At 42.3% G+C, this 21,052-nt stretch overlaps 1 protein-coding gene across 1 annotated transcript in view; it reads left to right on the top strand.

Annotated features, from left to right (window-relative positions):
- Window positions 1–21,052, top strand: part of EFHC2 (EF-hand domain containing 2) — a 132,335-nt gene that overhangs the window by 32,030 nt on the left and 79,253 nt on the right. Inside the window, exons 4-7 of the mRNA XM_063084635.1 lie at window positions 9,799–10,022; window positions 15,554–15,805; window positions 18,611–18,724; window positions 19,113–19,251. Of these exons, the coding sequence (XP_062940705.1) occupies window positions 9,799–10,022; window positions 15,554–15,805; window positions 18,611–18,724; window positions 19,113–19,251 (729 nt within the window). The remainder of the gene's footprint in view (window positions 1–9,798; window positions 10,023–15,553; window positions 15,806–18,610; window positions 18,725–19,112; window positions 19,252–21,052) is intronic.

Below are 21,052 nucleotides of genomic sequence, written 5' to 3'. Positions count from 1 at the left end.
AGAAAGCTGTTCTCTATTGCCACTTCCAGAGTGGTGTTTTCTTCTTTCTTGAATTGACTACCATTTGTTTCAACCACCTTCTCCTCATCCACATACCTGTTAACTACAGACTTCGATGGTACCTCAACAGAGAGTGATTGTTCTTTCATCCCATGTGTATCTTTATCCATACTCCACTTCAGCCACAGGTAAGAGTTAACTCTGTGAGGTGGCCACCAGAGAAACTAATCTTAGGTGGCATTATTAGGATATGGTAGAGATCAAGGGAGGTGACTGATTTCTTCTGTTTGTGTTGTGGGTCCTTCTCTTGGGATGATGCTGAGTTCTAGATGCCTTCAGGGGACAGGAAACAGAATAGTAAAGGGACTGAAAATTTGTCATGTGCAAGACAGAATAATGAAAAGGGATATTTGTAACAGGAAGACTCAGTATGCTTGATAAATGTCTTCAAGAATCTAAGGGGCTGTCATATGGAGGAGGGATGACCTTATTTTCTATATTCTCAAGGATGGGACTTAAGGGTCAGAATTTAGGTAGTAAGAGGAAGGAACGTATTTGTTCGCTGGTGCAGATGGATGGCCCCGGAGTAGGTCGGGTTGTTTTCACCGACAGCTTGATAGAGGTATAGGAAGGGAGTCCAATGTTTGTTTGGTGGTTGGTGTAGATGACCTTTTAGAGCCCTTTGTTCCCTGAGGAGACATGGTTTTTAGGTGTGTTGTTGTTTCTTTGTTCTTTTGGAGTATTACCACCTTCAATATCTCAGGATCTGAAATTGCCTTCTCTAACAATAATCTGTACTCCTTTTACTTTTCCCATTTGCTCATACCTATCCTCCCTGTTCTTCATTTCCCTAGCAGAACATAACCTGAATCTGTCCATGTCTTTCCATCCCCTTTACTACCATCCTAACTGAAGCTACCCTTATCTCTTGACTAGAAGGCTGGAATAGCTGCCTAACATGATCTTTCTGCTTCCATTCCTACTTTTCCTGCAATCTGTTCTCTGTGCAGCAGCCTGTTACCTGGGCTATGACCTTGATGAAGTGATTGCCTCTAAGAAGCATGCATACAGGCTCTCCCAGAGGCCAAAGAACAGAAGGCTTATGGACCAAATTAAAATACATGAATCACATGATGCATTAACATCATTTAAAACTCACAGTGACAAGCAAGGGGAAAGAGATGTGGTAGGTTCACACACTTAGGGCCAGGTACAAATGGGTGGAAGGACAACACTGCCTGAATCCTGGGGTAGGTCATGGTCCTGTCTCTCTCAGCTTTGCCAGCCTTGCCTGCTAATAGGGTGGTTTGGAGACCAGAATTGAGGTTTAAGCAAGGAGAACCACAGACAGAAGGGGTCTCGGGCTAAGGGCACACACTTGCTCTGTTGGAGAGATGTAGGGACAAATGCACCTGGGCACAGCTGTAGCTCGCCAGTAAGCCTGCTGAATAGTCATGGGTTTTGTTTGTGTTTCTTGGGCAGAGGACACATGGGGCCAGAATGTGTGTCACCAGTGAATGAGTGGCCAAATTAAGGCCTTATGAATATTGAGTGCTCATGAATATTTAGTGCCTCTTGTATATTTAGGGTATCATGAATATTTAGAGCCCAGGTGCCTCATGTATATTTAATATCTACTGAAAATTAGTTATCTCTTGGTCCTTCCATTCCTTTCTCTCTATGTTTAGCACAATGTGCTTTACTTACTATCTACTTACCGTTATTTAATACGTCTTATTATTTCTGCCCATGTTGAATAAATTTTTTGCTTACTAACTAATTTTATAGGCCTGATGCCTTCTTATTGATATGCCACAATGAGTTCAAGGGGGAGAAACAGGAATTTGGGGGCTGTGGGCCTCTGAGAATAAGGTTGTCATGCAACCTCATTCAGTGTGCAAAGGACTTCCTTCAGTGCTTGTGAGATTGAGGCTTTTCTTAGAGCATGGCTTCATTGTATCTAGTGCTTGGGATGACAAATTTGGTGCCAGTCAGCATTGTCAAGAAGTGTTTGTCAGATGCCTACCCTGTGCCAGGCACTGTGCTGGGTTTTGGGAAAATGGACAAAAGGAATATGACCCATCATACCCTTATCTCATGGGGTTTATAGACCAGCAAGTTGGAGAAGAAAAGGAGGAGCAAAGTGACTAGTCCAAGAGTTTTGCAGTTGTTCAGGCTAGAAGTGCTGAGTGTCTAAATCAGTGCAGTGATGGTAGGAATAGAAAAAGGAGAAGGATTTGAGAGATGTTTGGTTGGCAGCTGATAGGCCTTAAGCAGCGATTAAACATAGAGAGTGAGGAAGGGGAATATCTAATGATTAAGTGCTTGCTTTATATCATTATCTCATTTAATCCCCCAACAACCATCTGAAGTAGGTACTGTCATTGTCAGGTTTTACAGAAAAGGTAACAGGCTTAGGGAGGTAATTTGCTCTATCTGAATCCTAACTGATTGCCCCAGGGCTCTCTTTTGTTGAGGGGATAAAGCCCAGGAGCACGAAACAAGGAGCAAGATTGGGGTTTGGAGCTGTGATGGGTTTGTTTCAGGGCATGAGGCCTTTGAAGGAGTGTTGGCACATCTTTATCTGCCCATCAGGCAGGTATAACCTTGGGATGTGTTTTGAGGAAAAATGTCAAGACTAGAAATGTATATTGGGATTCAGAGGCACCTAGGTCATGACCAGAATCAGGTTGTTCTTCCATGTGGGAGAACAGCCACTACTGAGGTGGTAGAAAGAGGAAGAGGATTCGATTTAGTGTCTCTGCTTGGTTTTACTAGTGGTGAGAAAAGGTAAGGATTGGTATGAGGAAGCAATATGAGCTGTCTCCGTTGTTCTTTGTGTTCCAGCTGACACTGTCCACTCCCCGGTCACTTTATTTGGAGAACTTATGGCTTTTAATGGTGAATCTTTCAGGAAATATGGAAATGCTTTAACATTTTTAAAAAGGTTTTCACCAACTTTAAGGTTAAAAGTGTGACATTTTATTTTGAAAAGGGACAAGAGGTTTTAGATTCCTTAGGGTCATTTTTAACAAATATAAAGCAGTTTTTAAAGATTGGCAAGAATGTATTAGAAAATGTTTGAAGATTATTTAAGAACAGAAAGAGAAAGTTTACAACTTTTAATTTCTGCAAACATCTGTTTTATCTAAGTGTATTTGATTAGGTGAGTGACAGTACTGCTTTAGCAAAGTCTATTTTCTTATAGGTTTCATGTAAACATTTAGCTCTGATATTCCCCAACTAAACTGGGCTTATTTTCTGTTTACTTTCCCCACCATGACACTAAATTTGCATACATGATGGACTGGAAGTCACAAGACAAACCTGCATTAGTGACTTGGATTATGTTTTTATTATTATTACTTTTTAAGTGAATGCTCATATTCCTGCAGCTCACTGGCCTCTGTCCAGTGCGTCTTAGTTTTATTAAACTATCCAAGAAGAAATATGAAATGCAACTTCATGGGGATCTTGGAAAGGCTTTTATTAAGACTTTTCAATTCTCATAGCCTCTTGATTTCAAATCTCATGTAGGCAGATTCCAAAGGCAAGTTGGAAATAGTCATAATGAGGTACTTGAAATCGTTTTTTATGTAAGAAGGAAAGAATGTTATTCATAAAGAGAAAAAAACCTGAGTAAAAGATAAACTTTAAAGTCTCTTTGGAAAATTGCAAAATTTCTGATTGGCTCACTATAGTCAGGACATTTCCCTCTGTGAAGAAGTCACAACTCAAGGGTTGTGTACAAGATACACAGTAATCACACTGTGTAACGACGGTGAGTTTGTCAGCAGAGTGGAGAAACCTGGAGGGTTGTAGCAAATCTTGTAGAAAGCAAACACAAATAATCACTCTGTCATCAAGCTTTGTTTAGAGAGCAACCAGTCTCTTGAATATTTAATATGATGATGATTCTTAAGAAAGTTCTGTTTGGACAGCAGATAGTTTGAAAAATCATTCAAATACTTTCTTCAAGCTTTCCTAAATTAAGTGATTGGAAAAAAGCAAATGAGATGAATGAGCCAGTGGCTCAGACCTCAGTGGGACAGGGCAGGTACTGTTTCTTTCAGTTGTGTTTTGAGTGGCTTGGGCCTGCTTTTCATGTGCATGTGGGCCCTAGGAAGAGGCTAGGGGTCAGATTTAGGTGTTGCGCACCGATGGTGTTTCTGTCACTTCCATAGGGTTTTGGTATTTTACAAATGAACTGGGAGGTCGGATGTACCTGTTTCTGGTGAACCTGACGTTTAGAAATTAGTGCAACTGGATGAGTTATAGCGCCCCCTCCCTCCCTTTTAGTTGCCTCTATTATCATGTAATTTATTTTTAGGATGGGGGGAGTTTGGAATAAGCCAGAAACAAAAGAGGCTTAGCATAGTACAGTTACATGCAGGCTTCTAATCAGAACCATATATTTTTAATATTCACGAGTTCTTGTCGGCAAGGAGATTTGTGTGTATTATGAGTCAAGTCACTGTTGCACTTCAAGTCTTGCTTTCATTTCTTGCCAGGACATCACTCTCTTTTGGGTTAGATGTGTTATATTTATAGAATTTGTTTCTTTTCTGCTGGAATGTAGTTAAAACAATGTTGCATCAAGCCAACAATGTCAGAGTTAAGTTAACCTGATAGTTTTACATCTAATTGTCTAACAAAGTAACTGTTGGTCAAATACACCAAGTCCAAACTAATCTGTGCTAAAGAAAGGATAATGATTAGAAACGTGCCATGATTTTCTGGTATGGGCTATACCAGTTGTTCTCAATTGGGAGTGATCATCAGAATCTCCTAGTCCACCCCAGAATTTTTTTTCTGTAGGCCTGGGGTCAAGAACTGCCTTCCACGTGGTTCTTAGTACATCCCTGGTTAAGAACACTGATCTCCACTAATGACTTATTTTGGCCCCTCAATACGGTCGTATTTCTTATGCTTTTTTTTTTGGATACGGTGGGATAATCTTCCAGAATTAAGCAAATGTAGTCACAAAATAGAAGTCAGTCATTCACATGCCATTCATTTATATTGGGCATGTACTATATCTAAGTACTTACTGAATCCCATAAAGTGGAGGAAGGTGGTGGGAGGGTTGCCGGGTAAAATACAAGATGCCCAGTTAAATTTGAATTTCAGATAAGCAACAAAGAAGTTTTTAGTATAACTGTGTCCCAGATATTGCATGGGACATACTTACACTAAAACATTATTCATTGTTTATCTGGAATTCAGATTTAACTGGACATCCTGTATTTTAGTTTGCTAAATCTGGCAACCCTAGAGGGTAGGCATTGGGGAAGGAATTGTCAATGAATGAATTGAACAGCATGGAATTTAAGATTGGAGATGAGTCACTAGTCTGTGTAGATAAGTACTTGGTACATGGTAGCTGCTTAATAAATATTTGTTGAAGGAAGGAAGGGAAGAAGGAAAAAAGGAAAGGAAAAGTGGTAGACAATGCCTGTAACACAATGGTACATAAATGGTACCAGCTACGAGGAGGAAAAGCCGATATCCACTAGAGAAGATGGAATTTGCGTGGTATCTCAAAAGTTTCTTCAGATAAAAATGGAAGAGAAAGGCAGACCAGTTAAAAGGAACAGCATGAGATACTGAGCTGGGGAAGTGGAGGGGCAAGGAGTGGGGAGGTATTTAGGAGCAGATCATAGAGTGTGTAAGGAAAACTAGGAAAGAAGGTAGTCAAGCACAGGACATTAGAGCACCTACCAGGCTCTCATTTTGACATTTATTCAGTGGCTACATGGGAGATGCATAGGGTTATTATTTCTTATTATGATCAGAGATCTGGAATTTTAAATTTTTTATTCTTTTGCTGCAAGACAGGTGCCAGCTCATCTATATAAAAAAAGTTATTCTTGTGAAACCAAAACTCTGAAGGTGACATTTCAGAAAAATAAAAGTAAAACTTGAACAATCATATTAGTGGAGGAATGTAGTGAATACAAGAGGAGGAAAAGATGCTCTATCATGTCGGACCATAGTTAAGGCTTTTAATATTTTTAGGGTACCAACTTAGTAGACACAATGACAAGTGGCAATCATACTTACGATTGAGATAGAGGTAGGAGATTGGAGCCTTAATTCTGCAAGGTGAATTCCTTGGTATAAGCAAAGATCTAAGGTAAGTACCAACTGAATAACATGAAAACACATTAAACATATATATATAAAAATATATATATATATGTGTGTGTATGTATATATATATATATATATATATATATATATGTGGCCATTTTGATATAAGCCACAGGGAAATGTTAGAAAGTTAAAACATGCAGAGTACAGTCAAGGTAGCAGGGATTTTAAAAAGCAAGAGAGGTGTAAAATATGAAGATGAAGAAGAGCTTGAAAGCAGGCACCTGATACCTGGACATGTGTCCCAGTTGTCTTTATGCGGCAGTTAAGATAAACATCTGAAAATTTAAAGTGCAGATATGGTGCTTTTGTTGTTTTTCTGTTTGGTAACATGACATTTACTTGTATACCTTGATGACCTCAGCTGTTCTTTAATGTGTGCCAAAGACATGGCATCCTGCCTGTTTCTTTGATACTCTAGAAGAAACTACTACTAGTGGAGTTTCTGTCATTTATCATGAAGATTATAAACACATAAATGCCAATAAATAGAAGTTTTAACCCCTAAAGGATGCAGTTGAGAGATCCCACGAGTATATTATTGAAAGCTCTCGTGTGCAACTGTACATTTCAAATGGCCCACGTTGGTCTTCTGGTTAACGTGGAACTGTAACATGGGATTTCTTGCTAAACTTTTTTTTTTTTTAGTGTTAGACCTGCCTCCTCTTTCAGTGCAAACTATGGAAGGTAATGTTATTTGGTTAGAGTCTGAAAACCCAAGTTCAGGATCTTTTTTTTGCCGTTTGTTAGGGTGTGACCTTGGGCATGGCACTTATCCACTCCAAGCTTTGGTTTTCTCATATATAAGCTGAATATTGTATTTCATGTATTATCTGTCTCATGGGATTATTGAGGATTAAATGAGAAAATGTAAGTGAAATTCTGTCCTACGGCTATAATGATGATTGTCATTATTATTATTTAAAAGCCTGGTGGGTGGGCCAGTTTTTCCCCGCCTAGAAAAATATAAGATTCCTATTCAAAGTCTTACTGAACAAAAATCAGCACTAAGTTGCTTATTTGAATTTTTATAATGAAGTACAAATGCAAGAAAGATGGAATTTTTGAAGAAGCTCCTGACTACTGAATAAATCTTATATGTTTTAAAAACTGTCACAATATAAGTATTTTTAAAGAGATATATAACGGTTCCTGAAAATAGCTGAAATCCCCATCCTTTTATAGATGTTTAAGTATGCAATTTGTTCTAACTGTCTAATCTTGAATGATTAAATAATTTGCATACTGTTTTCAGTGGCATGAATTAAAGGCTAATTGAAGTATAATTTTTTGCATTAAAATTATATCATCTTTTATGTAGTACATTTAAAAATATTCTAGGCCAGTTCTAATTTTATAGTTTTATTATTTTAATTTAATGTACCAAGTAATTAAAAATTGCTACAAAGAAAAGAAGATGAAAATTATTTTAGTTAATAGCCCCTCAACAGAGTGAAAAGATGATAAGTAGAATAATGGAAGAGAGCCCAACACAGTTCCTGGCACATAAAGATATTCATTAAACTTTCCTTAATGAATAAGGAATGAGTAATTTCTAAGTATTTCTAGACTTTGGGAAAAGGCACCATTCTAAGTGCTATATAAAGTACAAAGAAGATAGATTGACTTCTTTATATTTAAAATACCTCCATGGAGAGGTCACACAAGCCAATTTTTATTGACTCATTAGACCCTCCGTTTACTCTGCTTCCCTTTTCTCTTTGCTCTTGGAGTAGATTTTCAGGCCGAAGTCAGCTACAGATGTTGAGAGACAATTCTCTATGGGTATCTTGCATTTCTGTATATCTTACAAGCAGAGGCAGTGACTGCTCTTTGTTCTGGACTATCTCTTCAAGGATTTTTATATAGCAAACAGCTTTGGAAGACAAAGATAGTCTCTTCCTCTGGAGTAAAGTGCAGGTTTGCTCATGGCCTTGGAAGATAGAGATAGTGTCTCTCTCCAGAAGAAAGGGCAGACATGCTAGTCTAATGAAGATATTATCTCCCTCTGAGATAAAAGGCAGGAATGCTTAGTGCTCATTATAGAAGATTCGGGCTCCCTAAGCTCAGGTTGCCTCTCCTGTAATGTAACCCTTTGCATGTGCAGGTGTTACCTGTTTCTTGTGTCACCCTGTGGGAATTGGGGCTTAGGAAACCGGTACAAAAAATGCTGATGTTCTGGCTAATGTTATTGCTGTTAAGTGATGAACTGCCCTTTGTCTCTAACCAGAGCATCTCATGTCTTCTGTCAGCATCCATGAAACTGTGGCAGGCTAACTCGTTAGCTTGTAAGTAGGATAAAATCTCAAACCCTAAACAAATCTTGACAACAGGTGTATTAGTCCATTTCTGTTGCTTATAACAAAATACCTGGAACTGGGTAATTGATAAGAAAACAAAATTTATTGCTTACAGTTTTGAAGGCCAGGAAGTCCAAAGTCCAGAGAACACATCTGGTAAAGGTCATCTTTGGTGGTGTTGCAGGGTATCACATTGCAAGAAAGGCAGGAGCAAGAGAGAGAGAGGGACCAACCTCCTCAGGCTTTTTTTTTAAAGCCCTCAAAACCACCCATGACCACCTTTAAACCATCGACTTATTAATCCATTTACTAGGGCATGGTCCTCACAATCTAATCACCTCTTTAAGGTCCCACCTTTCAATTACCGTGGTAAGATTTCCCACTCTCCTAACACTGTCACAGCAGGGGCCAAGTTTTTACTACATGGACTTTGGGGGATACAGTTCAGTCCAAGGCAACAGGTTTCAGCAGTATTTGCATAACTTGGCTGTTATGGTGTGGTATAGTTGGTACACTCATCTAGGTAAGGAGCCCTTTTACCTCCAGTGGCTGAGCACCATTTTGGGTATGCTTGGGGACCCTGGGACCATATTCTCAAGAGGAGAGGCAAATGGACCTCATAGAGTTGGAAGAAGAAGATGGGATGAAATCTAGAACCTTTGGCCTAGAGCACTGGCTAAAAGTATGTAGTCTCTGATACCTCTCACTTGATGAGGGTGGTTGGGTGGAGGTGGACAGAGGCTATAGAGGAAGAAGGAGGGAGAATAGGTTGGTAGAGAAAAGATACCATGAAGCTTCAAAGCACCCTAAAGTCATTCATGCTTATCTAAGCTGTAGATCACAGTGTTGGCACCTACCATAATGAAGCTTACTACCTTTTTTTTTTTTTTTTTGAGCCAAGAGTGTGCATTTTTGTGAGCACTCTGCTTTGAGGCCTTAATGCCTTGTTTGGTGTGCTCACATTGAGTGCTAGTGGCTGAAAATGAGCATGCTTGTTCTAGGAAGAGACATGATGGCAGTGTCGGGCATTTTTAGTTACTCTGCCTATGTTTCCCTTCTTCATCCCGCCCCCACCCTGCCCCAGTCTTTATAATTTATTTAAAATACTTCCTTAACACCACTCAGGCAACTCTGATAATAAGCAGAGCTGGTTAAAGAACTCCTGGCCTCAGAAGCCTCAGCTCACTCTGCTCCTTCAGTTTGAATGTACTAATGCTGCCTCCGAGAACGAGCCTGTGGCCCACTTCCCTGTTGCAGGAAAGCATTCAGGGTTGTTACCGAGATGTGTTATAACTTCTTACTTGTTCACTGCATGATGAAACAATTGTATTGTTTCATACCATAGGGACTTTTATCCGGCGACATCGGATTTCTCTCCCACCTCCTGATGAGGATCAGTTTTATATGGTGCATCATTTCAATATCAACATAGACATTGTCTTCTATGGCCGGACATTCAAGATTTATGACTGTGATACATTCACAAAAAACTTTTTGAAGAAAATAGGTGTCAAATTAAATCCCCCGAGACAATGTCCAGAAGATCCTTATATGAAGGCCCGGAGAGAGGTAAGAAGTTGATATGTTTGTGAGTTCTTGTCTTGAGAATGAGAATCCCTTTGGAGAGTCAGTAAAGGGTATTGGTACTCGATGCAGATGTGAAAGAGCTTTGGGGGCCAAAGTTACTCGCGTGTTCTTATTCTCCTTTGGGTAGGAGAGAAGGATGAATGTTGGCCTTAGAATAGGAGTGACTCCCTCGCTACCTGCTCTTCACCCCCAGTTCTCTCCATAGAGAGGCTCCTTTCCAGTCAGCAGGAGTCTTCAATGAGCTGCTTAGGAGGGACAATTTCTAGGAGCCCACAGTTGGCTTTGTGGTCACTGACAGTACATGAGTTGGGCCCTCACTTCCTTGGCTTGTCTTTTCCCATTTTAGTTGCCTGACTTTGGCTGGGGAAATCTTTGCTTCTACACTACTGATTTAGTGAATCAAGCCTTGGGTACAACTTTTTCCTTCTTCCTTGGGACTCCTAGCTCCTCTTTTGTGGCACTGGATGCTGACATGCTCTAGAGGAATGAGAAGGGCCATGATTCCGATGTAGCCCCATAATGAAAGGAGGCTTGTCTTCAAAGTCTGGCCCCAGTTAGTGTAGGGAGTAAAGACTCGGTATTATTAGTATTATTGTTGTCTTTCTAAAATTTTTTAAACAGTCCCTCGGCCCATATTTTATGTGTTCCAGAAGATGAATCCAAACACCGAAAGGGGCAGTGTCATATGAAAGGTCGCACACCCAGCCAGTCTCCTTGCTGGGCCTGGGATGCAAATCTCTTGATTCTTACCCTGATTTTCATTACTGTAATTTGTTTCCCTTTTATTTTTTAATTGAGGTGGAAATATACACAGTAAAATACATGGAAATTAAACGTCCATTGGGTGAGTCTTAACAAATGCATATACCTTTATAACTAATACCCAAATCAAGATGCAGGACATTTTCATTCCCCCAGAAAGTTCCCTCATGTGTTTTTGTAATCAGTTCCTTTCCCCACCCAGGGACAACCATTGTTCTCATTTCTGTCCCCATAGATTAGTTTTGTCTTATTTTTATTGTTTTTAAAATTTGTAATTCATTTCCTTGTAGAAAGATAATATAAAATTCGGAATAAAATTTATTGATTCTGCTTTGATCTTTAGTTAAAAGCCACACGTGGGATCATTCATCTATTCTGCCTCCTAGCCCCAGCAGAATTATTCATTAATATTATAGGTATACAACCCTCTGGAGAAATATATATATTGTTGATCCTGGAATACCTCAGGTGAAATGTCTGTGTATTGGTGTACAAAGAGATTTTTTGGTTTTGATTCATTTTTATGTTTTCCAAATGCCTTGGATGAAAGAATCTAGATAAATACACGTCTTTAGAACCAGTGGAGAGAACCTGAAGGAAATGGATCCATGTGAATTACCACCCTTTCCATATGGCTGCACTCATTCATTAACAGTTGGTATCATATGATAGTGATTGTGAATGATGATGCATATATGAAATCATATCAAGCACTGTGGGATTTCATAGGTTTATAAAGAAAAAGATCTTTCGTGCCAGGAATGGAGAATAAATACCAAGAACAGCCAAGAGAAGTTTTAAACAATTTCCTTTCAAGATTGGGAGAATTATTTTAGCATTTATTCCCTCAGGGAGAAAATTCTTCAATAAATATAGAGATCTCTGGAAAATGAGGACTTTAATAAGAGGCTTTTTTTATATTGACTTTTATGCATTTAGTTCTCCAGTGTTTGCTGACTTGAAATGGAAAGTTAAAATTAAGCAATTTAACTTAAACTGAAATGAGTCCCAATGGTATATAATCAATAATGTATTTGTTACAGGCCTTATAAGGCTAAAGAAACATTTTCAATTGATAAAAGTAGAGGTCCCATAATTTCACTTAAATATCAAGTATAGAGTTCCGGTCAAGATGGCAGAATAGATGGTCCTCAGCGACACTCCCTCCCACAAATCAACCAATTTACAGCTATGAAAATGTAACATCAGCCAAGCTAGGACCACTGGAGCTCAGAGGAAGAAGAGGAGAGACCTACAGAGTTCATGAAGGTGGGAGAAACCACGATAAGAGAAAGAAAAAACTAGTCTGAGTGTTTTGGGCTGTGGCTGCTTTAAGCCTGGAGCTGATAAGTGCATGGAGCAGGAGGCAGCAGAAGCCGAGCCCTTCAGATGGATTTACTTGGAGGCGGCAGGGGAGAAGAGGGCCTTGGTGGCCCCCAGGACAGCAAGACCACTAATAGGGTTCCTGTGGACCCACACAGGCGTGAGGAGCCAGAAGAGCTGAAAAAGGGGAGCCATTCAGAGGCTGATGAGTCAGTGCAAGGGACCAGCACAGGGCCTGTCCCATGGAAAGTGTTTGGAGCATGGGCGGTGGGGGAGACAGGCCCACTGGGAAAACACTGGGACACAGCAAGGACAGCCGATCCACACCCCAGTCAGCACAGGACCACGCAGAGGAGACTGGTTGGGAATGCAGAATTGCATGGGGTGCAGTTTGATGAAAAAACTCAGGCCCAGATCCGAGTTTCTACACAACCCAGGTGCACTGGGTCTCTGGAGAGCTGGAAACACCTATAAGGTCAACTATTAAACCCTGAGCTGTACAAAAAGCCTTCCCTAGTGAAACAGCAGCAAAGCAGCAATTTAGCTCAACCACACAGCTCAAGAACTAGTTCCCACAGGAAGTTCCCCCATTTTAGAAGTAAGCAAAGGACAAAAAATTAGTTCTGGCCCAGGCACACCACCAGCGCCTTGGAGTCTGCCAGGGGACATGAGGTATGGAGCCAGGGACCAGACCCCAGCCCACAACCACTCATACCACCAGCGCCACAGGGCCCCACCTAGGGACATGAGGCATGGAGCCAGGGACCTGACCCCTGCCCACAACCACTCACACCACCAGAGCCACAGGGTCCCCCCTGGGGGCCCGGGATATGGAGCTGGGGACCTGACCCCCTTCCCACAACCAGGCACACTGCGCCAGTGCCTTGGGGCCTGCCTGGGGACCCAAGACATGGAGAAGGGGACTGGATCCCCCTCCCACAACCAGGCACACTGCGCCAGTGCCTTGGGGTCTGCCTGGGGACCCAAGACATGGAGAAGGGGACTGGATCCCCCTCCCACAACTAGGCACACTGCGCCAGTGCCTTGGGGCCTGCCTGGGGACCCGAGGCATGGAGAAGGGGACCAGATCCTCCTCCCACAGCCAGGCACCCCATGCCAGCATCTCGGGGCCTGCCCTGGGACTTGAGGCATGGAGAAGGGGAATGGACCCTCCACCTACAAACAGGCAGACCATGCCAGTGCCTTGGGAACTACCTGGGGACCCAAGGCATGGAGAAGGGGACTGGACCGCCCTCCCAAAACCCGGCACACCATGCCAGCGCCTTGGGTCTCGCCTGGGGACTTGAGGCATGGAGAAGGGGAACGGACCCCTCTGCCCACAAACAGGTGGACCATGCCAATGCCTCGGGAACTGCCCGGGGACCCAAGGCATGGAGAAAGGGAATGGACCCCCCTTCCACAACCAGGCACACTGCGCCAGTGCCTCGGGGACCTGGGGCATGGAGAGTGGGACCAGACCTCCCTCCCACAGCCAGTCACAGCGTGCCAGTGCCTCGGGAGCTGCCTGAGGACCTGAGCTTTGAGCTGGGGACTGTACCCCTCTCCCACAAGCAGGCACACTGCGCCAGCACCTCGGGGCCTGCCCAGGGACCCAAGACTTGGAGCTGGAGACTGGACCCCTCTCCCACAACCAGGCACACTGCACCAGCATCTCGGGGCCCGCCTGGAGACCTGAGGCTTGGAGCTGGAGACTGGACAACCCTCCCCCAACCAAGCACACTGTGCCAGCAGTTCAGGGCCCTCCCGGGGACCCGAGGCATGGAGTTGAGGACTGGAACCCCCCTCCCACAACCTGGCACACTGCCAGCGCCAAGAAGTATGCCAAAAACATCACCTCCATGTGGGTGGCCTACCACAACTACAACAATGATCATGGCTGCTGCGAAAGCAGTTAGACGCCACAACCACCACACAGATGGTCTGCCAGCCACTGGAGTGCACTGACACAAGGAGAGTGACCAGCAGAGATAAAGAAAAGAAGAGGATGTCTATTTCCACAAAGCCCGTTTCAGAGTGACAGAAGAAGCATCTCTCTATGATAATATTGGGGGACCTGATCACACCTCTCAGCATTGGACAGATGATCTAGGCAACAAATCAACAGAGTAACCATTACTCTTTCAGAAGGAGAGAAGAAATGTAGGGTAATTAGAGAGGGGAGGGGGAGGAAGAGAGGGATGGGGAGAGATTGGACAAGGGGCATAAAGAATAATTACGATTTGTAACAATATATATGCTAGTAATATTGATTTGATCAACATATCTCAATGTTGAACCCCCAAAATATGTGTAATCAATTTTGATTCAATAAAAATAAAACAAATAATAAATAAATAGATAGATAGATAAATAAATAAATAAATAAATAAATAAATAAATAAATAAATAAATATCAAGGATAAAACTGAAGAACCTCTGGAAAACCATCAGATCTCTCCCCAGTGTTGGGGTAAGACTGCACCTAGACTACCCTGGACAGATAAAAAATTTTGAGAATTTACAAAATAGATTGCATAACCTGATTTGGGACAGCATCTCTCTTGCCAATGAATACTTCCTTATATAACAATCCTGTTTGGCTACATCAGATAAAATGGGGGCAGTTTTGCTCCAAGATCCCTATCTTGGCCTGAGAAAATGCACATAGAGGGAGGAGTTGCACCAAGAAGACTGAGGAGCTAGAGGTTCCTGGAGTGGAGGATAGCTGAAGTAGCAGTCCTGTGTGGTGGAAGTTCTCCATTTGCTCTGCTCCCATTTCCACTGGCCCCTCCTATCCTTGATAGCTAAAGCTTTTTGAGCAAAATAAAACAATATATTTCTTCCCTTTTACCTTTGCAAAAATCTTTGAATGAGGATATACAGTTAGGAATTTCCAGTGTTAAAACAAATGGTTTTTTTTTTGGTTGAGCTATAATTAACATAGAGTCAAATGCACAAATCTTAAGCATATAGATTAATGAGTTTTAAAAAGTGCATACAATTGAGTAATCAACGTGAACATCAATATGTAGAATATTTTCATCACCCCAGAAAGTTCCTTTGTTGCCCTTTCTGGTCAAATCCCCTACGCAGAAGCAATTACTACTCTGATTTCTGTCATTGTATAGATTAGTTTTGATCTGTTCTTAAACAAGAATTTTAAGTCCTTGAGAAAAGTCAGTTTTCAAAAATATTACAGAAGTATAGTTTAATGTATTAAATAGTGTTTAAGATGAAATGCTTCCTAATACTTGTTTGTATTCTTGAGGTTAAAACCCATTAGAGATGAATATGCATGTATGTCAGTTAGTTGAAATTTTTAACAGAATAGTCTATAGAAAATATATCTTTATGTCATTTGATTGTGTATATCCCAGAAGTGATTATGCAAAACCTGCAACTTTTATTGACATTTTCTCCATTTGCAGGCACTAGACTACATGGAACCCTTACGTCCCTATGAGTCCTTTGACACCCTGAAACAGTTTCTTGAGTATGATGGGAAGGTTTTGCGTTTCTTCTGCTTGTGGGATGACTCAGCCTCGTTGTTTGGGGACCGTAGAGAACTTGTCCTGCATTACTTCTTGTCTGATGATACTGTTGAAATCAAAGAATTGATACCATATAACTCAGGCCGGGATGCTATGTCATTGTTTCTCCGAAGGAGTAAACTACCCAAGGTGAGCAGTAGACACAGAACCACTTCCTGAGTTTGCTTGTGGGCCGAGAGACTCGAGTCACTGCTTGGAATTTTGTGTATTATGACTGTGTGATGACAGTTACCATATATTGTCCAAATATTTGGAAAACTTTCAGTCTGTGCCCTCTGTTAATGTACATCAATGAAAGTAATACAGGGAATGTGACAAATTAGAGTTGGAACATTCTGGACTTAAGGAAAGAAGTCAAATGTAAGAGAAAGTAGGTATTCATCATTGAGTTTACAGCCATTCTTATGAAAGTAAATGACTCCCTAGTAAATTAATCACTCATGACCTTAGATGGGTGTTTTAGTCTGTTTTGTGTTGCTATAACAAATACCTGAGACTGGGTAATTTATAAGGAAAAGAGGTTTATTTGGCTTACGATTCTGGGACAGCTGCATCTGGCACGGGCCTCAGGCTGCTTCTACTCATGGCAGAAAGCAGCAGGCAGCCAGCGGGTACAAGCAGATCACATGGCGCGAGGAAGCAAGAGAGATAGAGAAGTTGCCAGGGTCTTTTTAAGCAACGAGCTCTCACGGGAACTAATAGACTGAGAACTCACTCATTAACCCCCCTCCCCCAGGGAGAGCATTAATCCATTTATGAGGGATCCACCCCCATGACTCAATCAGTTTCCAACACTGCCACATTGGAGATCAAATTTCCACACGAGTTTTGGAGGGGACAGCACATCCAAACTCCATCAATGGGGCACTGGTGTACGGCCCCTGTAGCCTGTTGAGGAGAGCTCATGGTACTGGTCTGGATTGTGAATGTGGACATGTGCAAGCACACACACATATGTGCACACATGCACACACAAATGCACACACAAGTACATGCACAGGAGTGACTCTTCTGAGTATAGCAACTAGTCACCAACTAACCACTAGCTAGTGTCAATGATGGCTTTTGCATTTTTATTTATTATTTAAAAAGTTTTGAGACGGATTTCTACAAATATTCATGGCCATTTGAGAGCTGATGTAACTTGGGTGCAACAGAAATGGCACAGAGACAGAAGACCTGGATTAGAATGGTGGGTCTGCTCTTTAATAGCTATGTGTCCTTGGGCAAGTCACTTAACCTCTCTGAGCTTATTTCCCCATCTCTAAAACGTGGTTAACAATGCCTCCCTCGTGAGGTAATTGTAAGGATTAAATGAGATAATATAGTAAAAAATACTGTCTAAGGACCTGCAAACACCTATAAGGACACATAAAAACGTAAAGATTTTTTCACAGCTCTATGTTATATTTTGTTTCTTATTTGGATAAAATATTGTTTGACTTAATTCTTAGTGCTCCTGAAAAGTTTACTGTAATGCTCATTTCTCATACAAACAACTACCGGCCATTCGGTCCTTACAGGAGGCTCTCCCAGGTTCTCCGAGCTCACTGCCAGAAGCCCTGCTGTATTTGGAGGCAGGTGTGTGTGTGTGTGTGTGTTGCATTGCTTGGAGGCGGGTGTGTGTGTGTGTGTGTGTGTGTGTGTGTGTGCATGTGTGTGTGTGTTGCATTGCTTGGAGGCGGGTGTGTGTGTGTGTGTTGCATTGCTTGGAGGTGTGTGTGTGTGTGTGTGTGTGTGTGTGTGTGTGTGTGTGAATTTGTCCCAGAGGGAGCTCTGGGATATGCACAGCAGGTGGCCAGGAGTTGCCTTGAAAACCGGTTTTTAGAATAGCTTTGAAAAATAGGCTAAATATAAAATAGTAATGACACACCTGACATTTGCAGTGTGCCTTGACATCAATTGCTTCATTTTATTCATTCACTCAAATTTTTATTGAGAGCCAACTGTGTGCCAGTTCTGGTGTTAGAGCTTAGGTTCTCGTGGGGGAGAGATACCACAGGAGTGGGTGTTCCCTTGACACAACATCCTATGAGAAAGCAAGAAATAAGTAATGTTGTTGCAGTCAGACAGATGAAGAAACCAAAGTTTTGAGAAGATAAGTACTTGGCTCCACATCCTGTAGCTACTAAGTGAGGAAGAGTTTGTGTCTAAACGTACACGTGGCTTACTTCTACCACACACATCATAAATTCACACATTTAGACTTCCATTTTATGTTACAGGGATATTTCAGATTTCTCATTTGTATGTGATAGACTGATCATTATCAATTTATATAAGTCAATGAGGATGTTTTCTGCAGCTTATGCAACTGCTTGGATCTCCTCCATTGCATGTGGGACCGAGCAGGGCCCTGGCTCACTAGGCTACAATTTCTGTTAGAGGCTCACCCCAGTCTATTGCTCTTTCCACCTCATCACACTGCCTCTGTCAGCCAGCAAGTACTGAGCTCAGAGTCAAGCAGGGCACTAAGCAGAGTAAAGAAAACAAGGCAAGGAGGCATGGTTTTCTTCCTCAGGGAGATTTGTAGTTTAGTGAAGAGAAAAGGTAACTGCCGATGAAACAATAGAGAATCACAGAAAGTGGTTGACCTCCATGGTGGGTGCTGTTGAGGTTTGGACTGAGGATAGATAATGGATTGCAGAGTTCTCAATGTGTATGGTGGCTTGGCGGAGAACCTAGTGGGTGGTTACCTGTAGGATGGGAGGAGTTGGGAGAAAGATGGGGCTTTGTCAGGGCCTTGAAGGATGGGCGAAGTGTAGGCTAGCCTGCAGGGGGTGTGGCAGCACAGGGAGAGGGGGATGAACTAGACGTCTTCCTCTGGATGGTAGAGAAGAACCATACAATGCATATTTCCTGCATGAGCTCCTTGACTGAGCCATCATTATGTTTAGAGGCCATCTACCACACCTTGTTTTGGTTGTCTTCTAGTATGGCCCACCTGGAATCTATCAACCAGGCCAGATAACAGATCGAGCAGTTCTCAATGTGTATAGTGGCTTGTTAGAGAAACGAGTGGATGGCTACCTGTTGGATAAATACAAGGTAAGGAACCTCATGTTTTATTATTGTTTCCAATGTGACTTCCCTGGAACCTGAACAGTGGGACGAGTTACAGATTCATCTCTTGTGAGATTGTGAATGAAACTGATGAATACATAAATATATGTGCTGTACTGTTATTTATCAATAATAAACATGTTTAAGTGCATAAATATATACATTACATTGCTATTTGCAAGGACTACAGTGATAAAATAATGATTTAGAATATTAGCACTTTGGTTGCATTTTGGTTTGATTTTTAAAATTTAGTTATAAATGATATAATTGAAGCTTTTTTTTTTTCAAATCTCTTATTTTCTCTGGGAAGGGGTGTCTAGTTCTTTGGAGGGTCCATGATGCCAATGCTATGTTCCTTTGTTTTTATTAGCTAGGAAAAGTAGACCAAGAGTTTTACAAAGATAGTGACCTGTCCATAGGAGCCACCATCAATGTGTGGGGAAGGAAAGTGCTCCTTTGCGACTGTGATGAATTTACGAAGTCTTATTATAAGACTAAATATGGAATTGGTAAGTGATACATTTGTCAATTAGAAAACATTTAAAAATTAGACTCTTTGTTCCCTAGTTAACATTTGAAACCCAAAAGTAAAATCTTAAGCTCATAATAGCTACCATTTATTGTGCATTTGCTATCTTCAAGGTATTTGTTATCTTATATACTCTTAACAACAATTCTCTGTGGGTTGGCTCATTATCACATTTTTTTTCCTTACTTGTTTTATTTATTTATTTTTTATTGAATCATAATTGATTATACATATTTTGGGGATTCAGTGTTGACATATGTTGATCAAATCAATATTACTAGTACATATATTGTTACAAATTGTACTTATTCTTATGCCCCTTGTCCAATCTCTCCCTATGCCACTCTCCCTCCCCCCTCCCACCACCGATAACCCTAGATTTCTTCTCTCCCTCTGAAAGAGTAATGGTTACTCTGTTGATTTGTTGCCTAGATGATCTGTCCAATGCTGAAAGGTGTGTTCAGTTCCCCCAATAATATCATAGAGCAGATGCTTCTTCTGTCACTCTGGAATGTGCTTTGTGGAGAGAGACATCCTCTTCTTTTCTTTGGTCTCTGCTGGTGACTCTCTTTGTGTCAATGTACTCCAATGGCTGGTGGAACATCTGTGTGGTGGTTGTGACATCTAGCCACTTTCGCAACAGCCGTGGTTACTGTGCTGGCTGTGGTGGGCCACCCACATGGATGTGATGTTTTTGGCATACTCCTTGGTGCTGGTGGTGTGCCTGGCTGTGGGCAGAGGATCCAGGCCCCACGGTGCTGGCGGTATGCCTGGGTGTGGGGGGAGGGTTCGGTTCCCGGCTCCATACCCCAGGCCTCTCGCAGGGCCCCAAGGCACTGGCAGTGTGCCTGGTTGTGGGTGGGGGTTCTGATCCCTGGCTCATTGCCCCTGGCCCCTGGGAGGGCACCCGAAGCACTGGCAGTGTGCCTGGTTGTGGGTGGGGGTTCGGTCCCTGGCTTCAAGCCTCAGGTCCCCTGAAGGCCTAAGGTGCTGATGGTGTGCCTGTGCTGGAACTAATTTTTTGTCCTTTGCTTACTTCTAAAACGGGGGAACTTCCTGTGGGAACCAGTACTTGAGTTTTGTGGTTGAGCTAAATTGCTGCTTTGCTGCTGTTTCCCTAGGGAAGGCTTTTTGTGCAGCTCAGGGTTTAATGGTTGACCTTATAGGTACTTCCAGCTCTCCAGAGACCTGGTGCACCTGGGTTGTGTAGAAACTCGGATCTGGGCCTGAGTTTTTTCATCAAACTGCACCCCCATGCAATTCTGCATTCCCAGCCAGTCTCCTCTGCGTGGTCCTGTGCTGACTGGGGTGCGGATCGGCTGTGCTTGCTGTGTCCCAGTGTTTTCCCAGTGGGCCTGTCTCCCCCACCGCCCATGCTCCAAACACTTCCCACGGGATGGTCTGTGCATTGGTCCCTTGCAAAGACTCACCAGCCTCTGAATGGCTCCCCCTTTTCAGCTCTTCTGGCTCCTCACGCCTGTGTGGGCCCATGGGAACCCTATTAGTGGTCTTGCTGTCCTGGGGGCCACCAAGGCCCTCTTCTCCCCCGCCGCCTCCAAGCAACTCCATCTGAAGGGCACAGCTGCAGTTTCTGCTGGCTTCTGCTCCATGCGCTCAGCAGCTCGAGCCTTAAAGCAGCCACAGCTCAAAACGCTCTGAGCAATTTTTTCCTTCTGTCATCATGGTTTCTCCCACCTTTATGAACTATGTAGGTCTCTATTCCTCTTCCCCTGAGCTTCAGCGGCACCAGCTTGGCTGTTGTTACATTTTTATAGTTGTAA

Source organism: Cynocephalus volans, chromosome X, assembly GCF_027409185.1.
Source record: "Cynocephalus volans isolate mCynVol1 chromosome X, mCynVol1.pri, whole genome shotgun sequence".
NCBI classification, from domain to species: Eukaryota; Metazoa; Chordata; class Mammalia; order Dermoptera; family Cynocephalidae; genus Cynocephalus; species Cynocephalus volans.
This window is presented reverse-complemented; position numbering and strand designations above follow the sequence as displayed.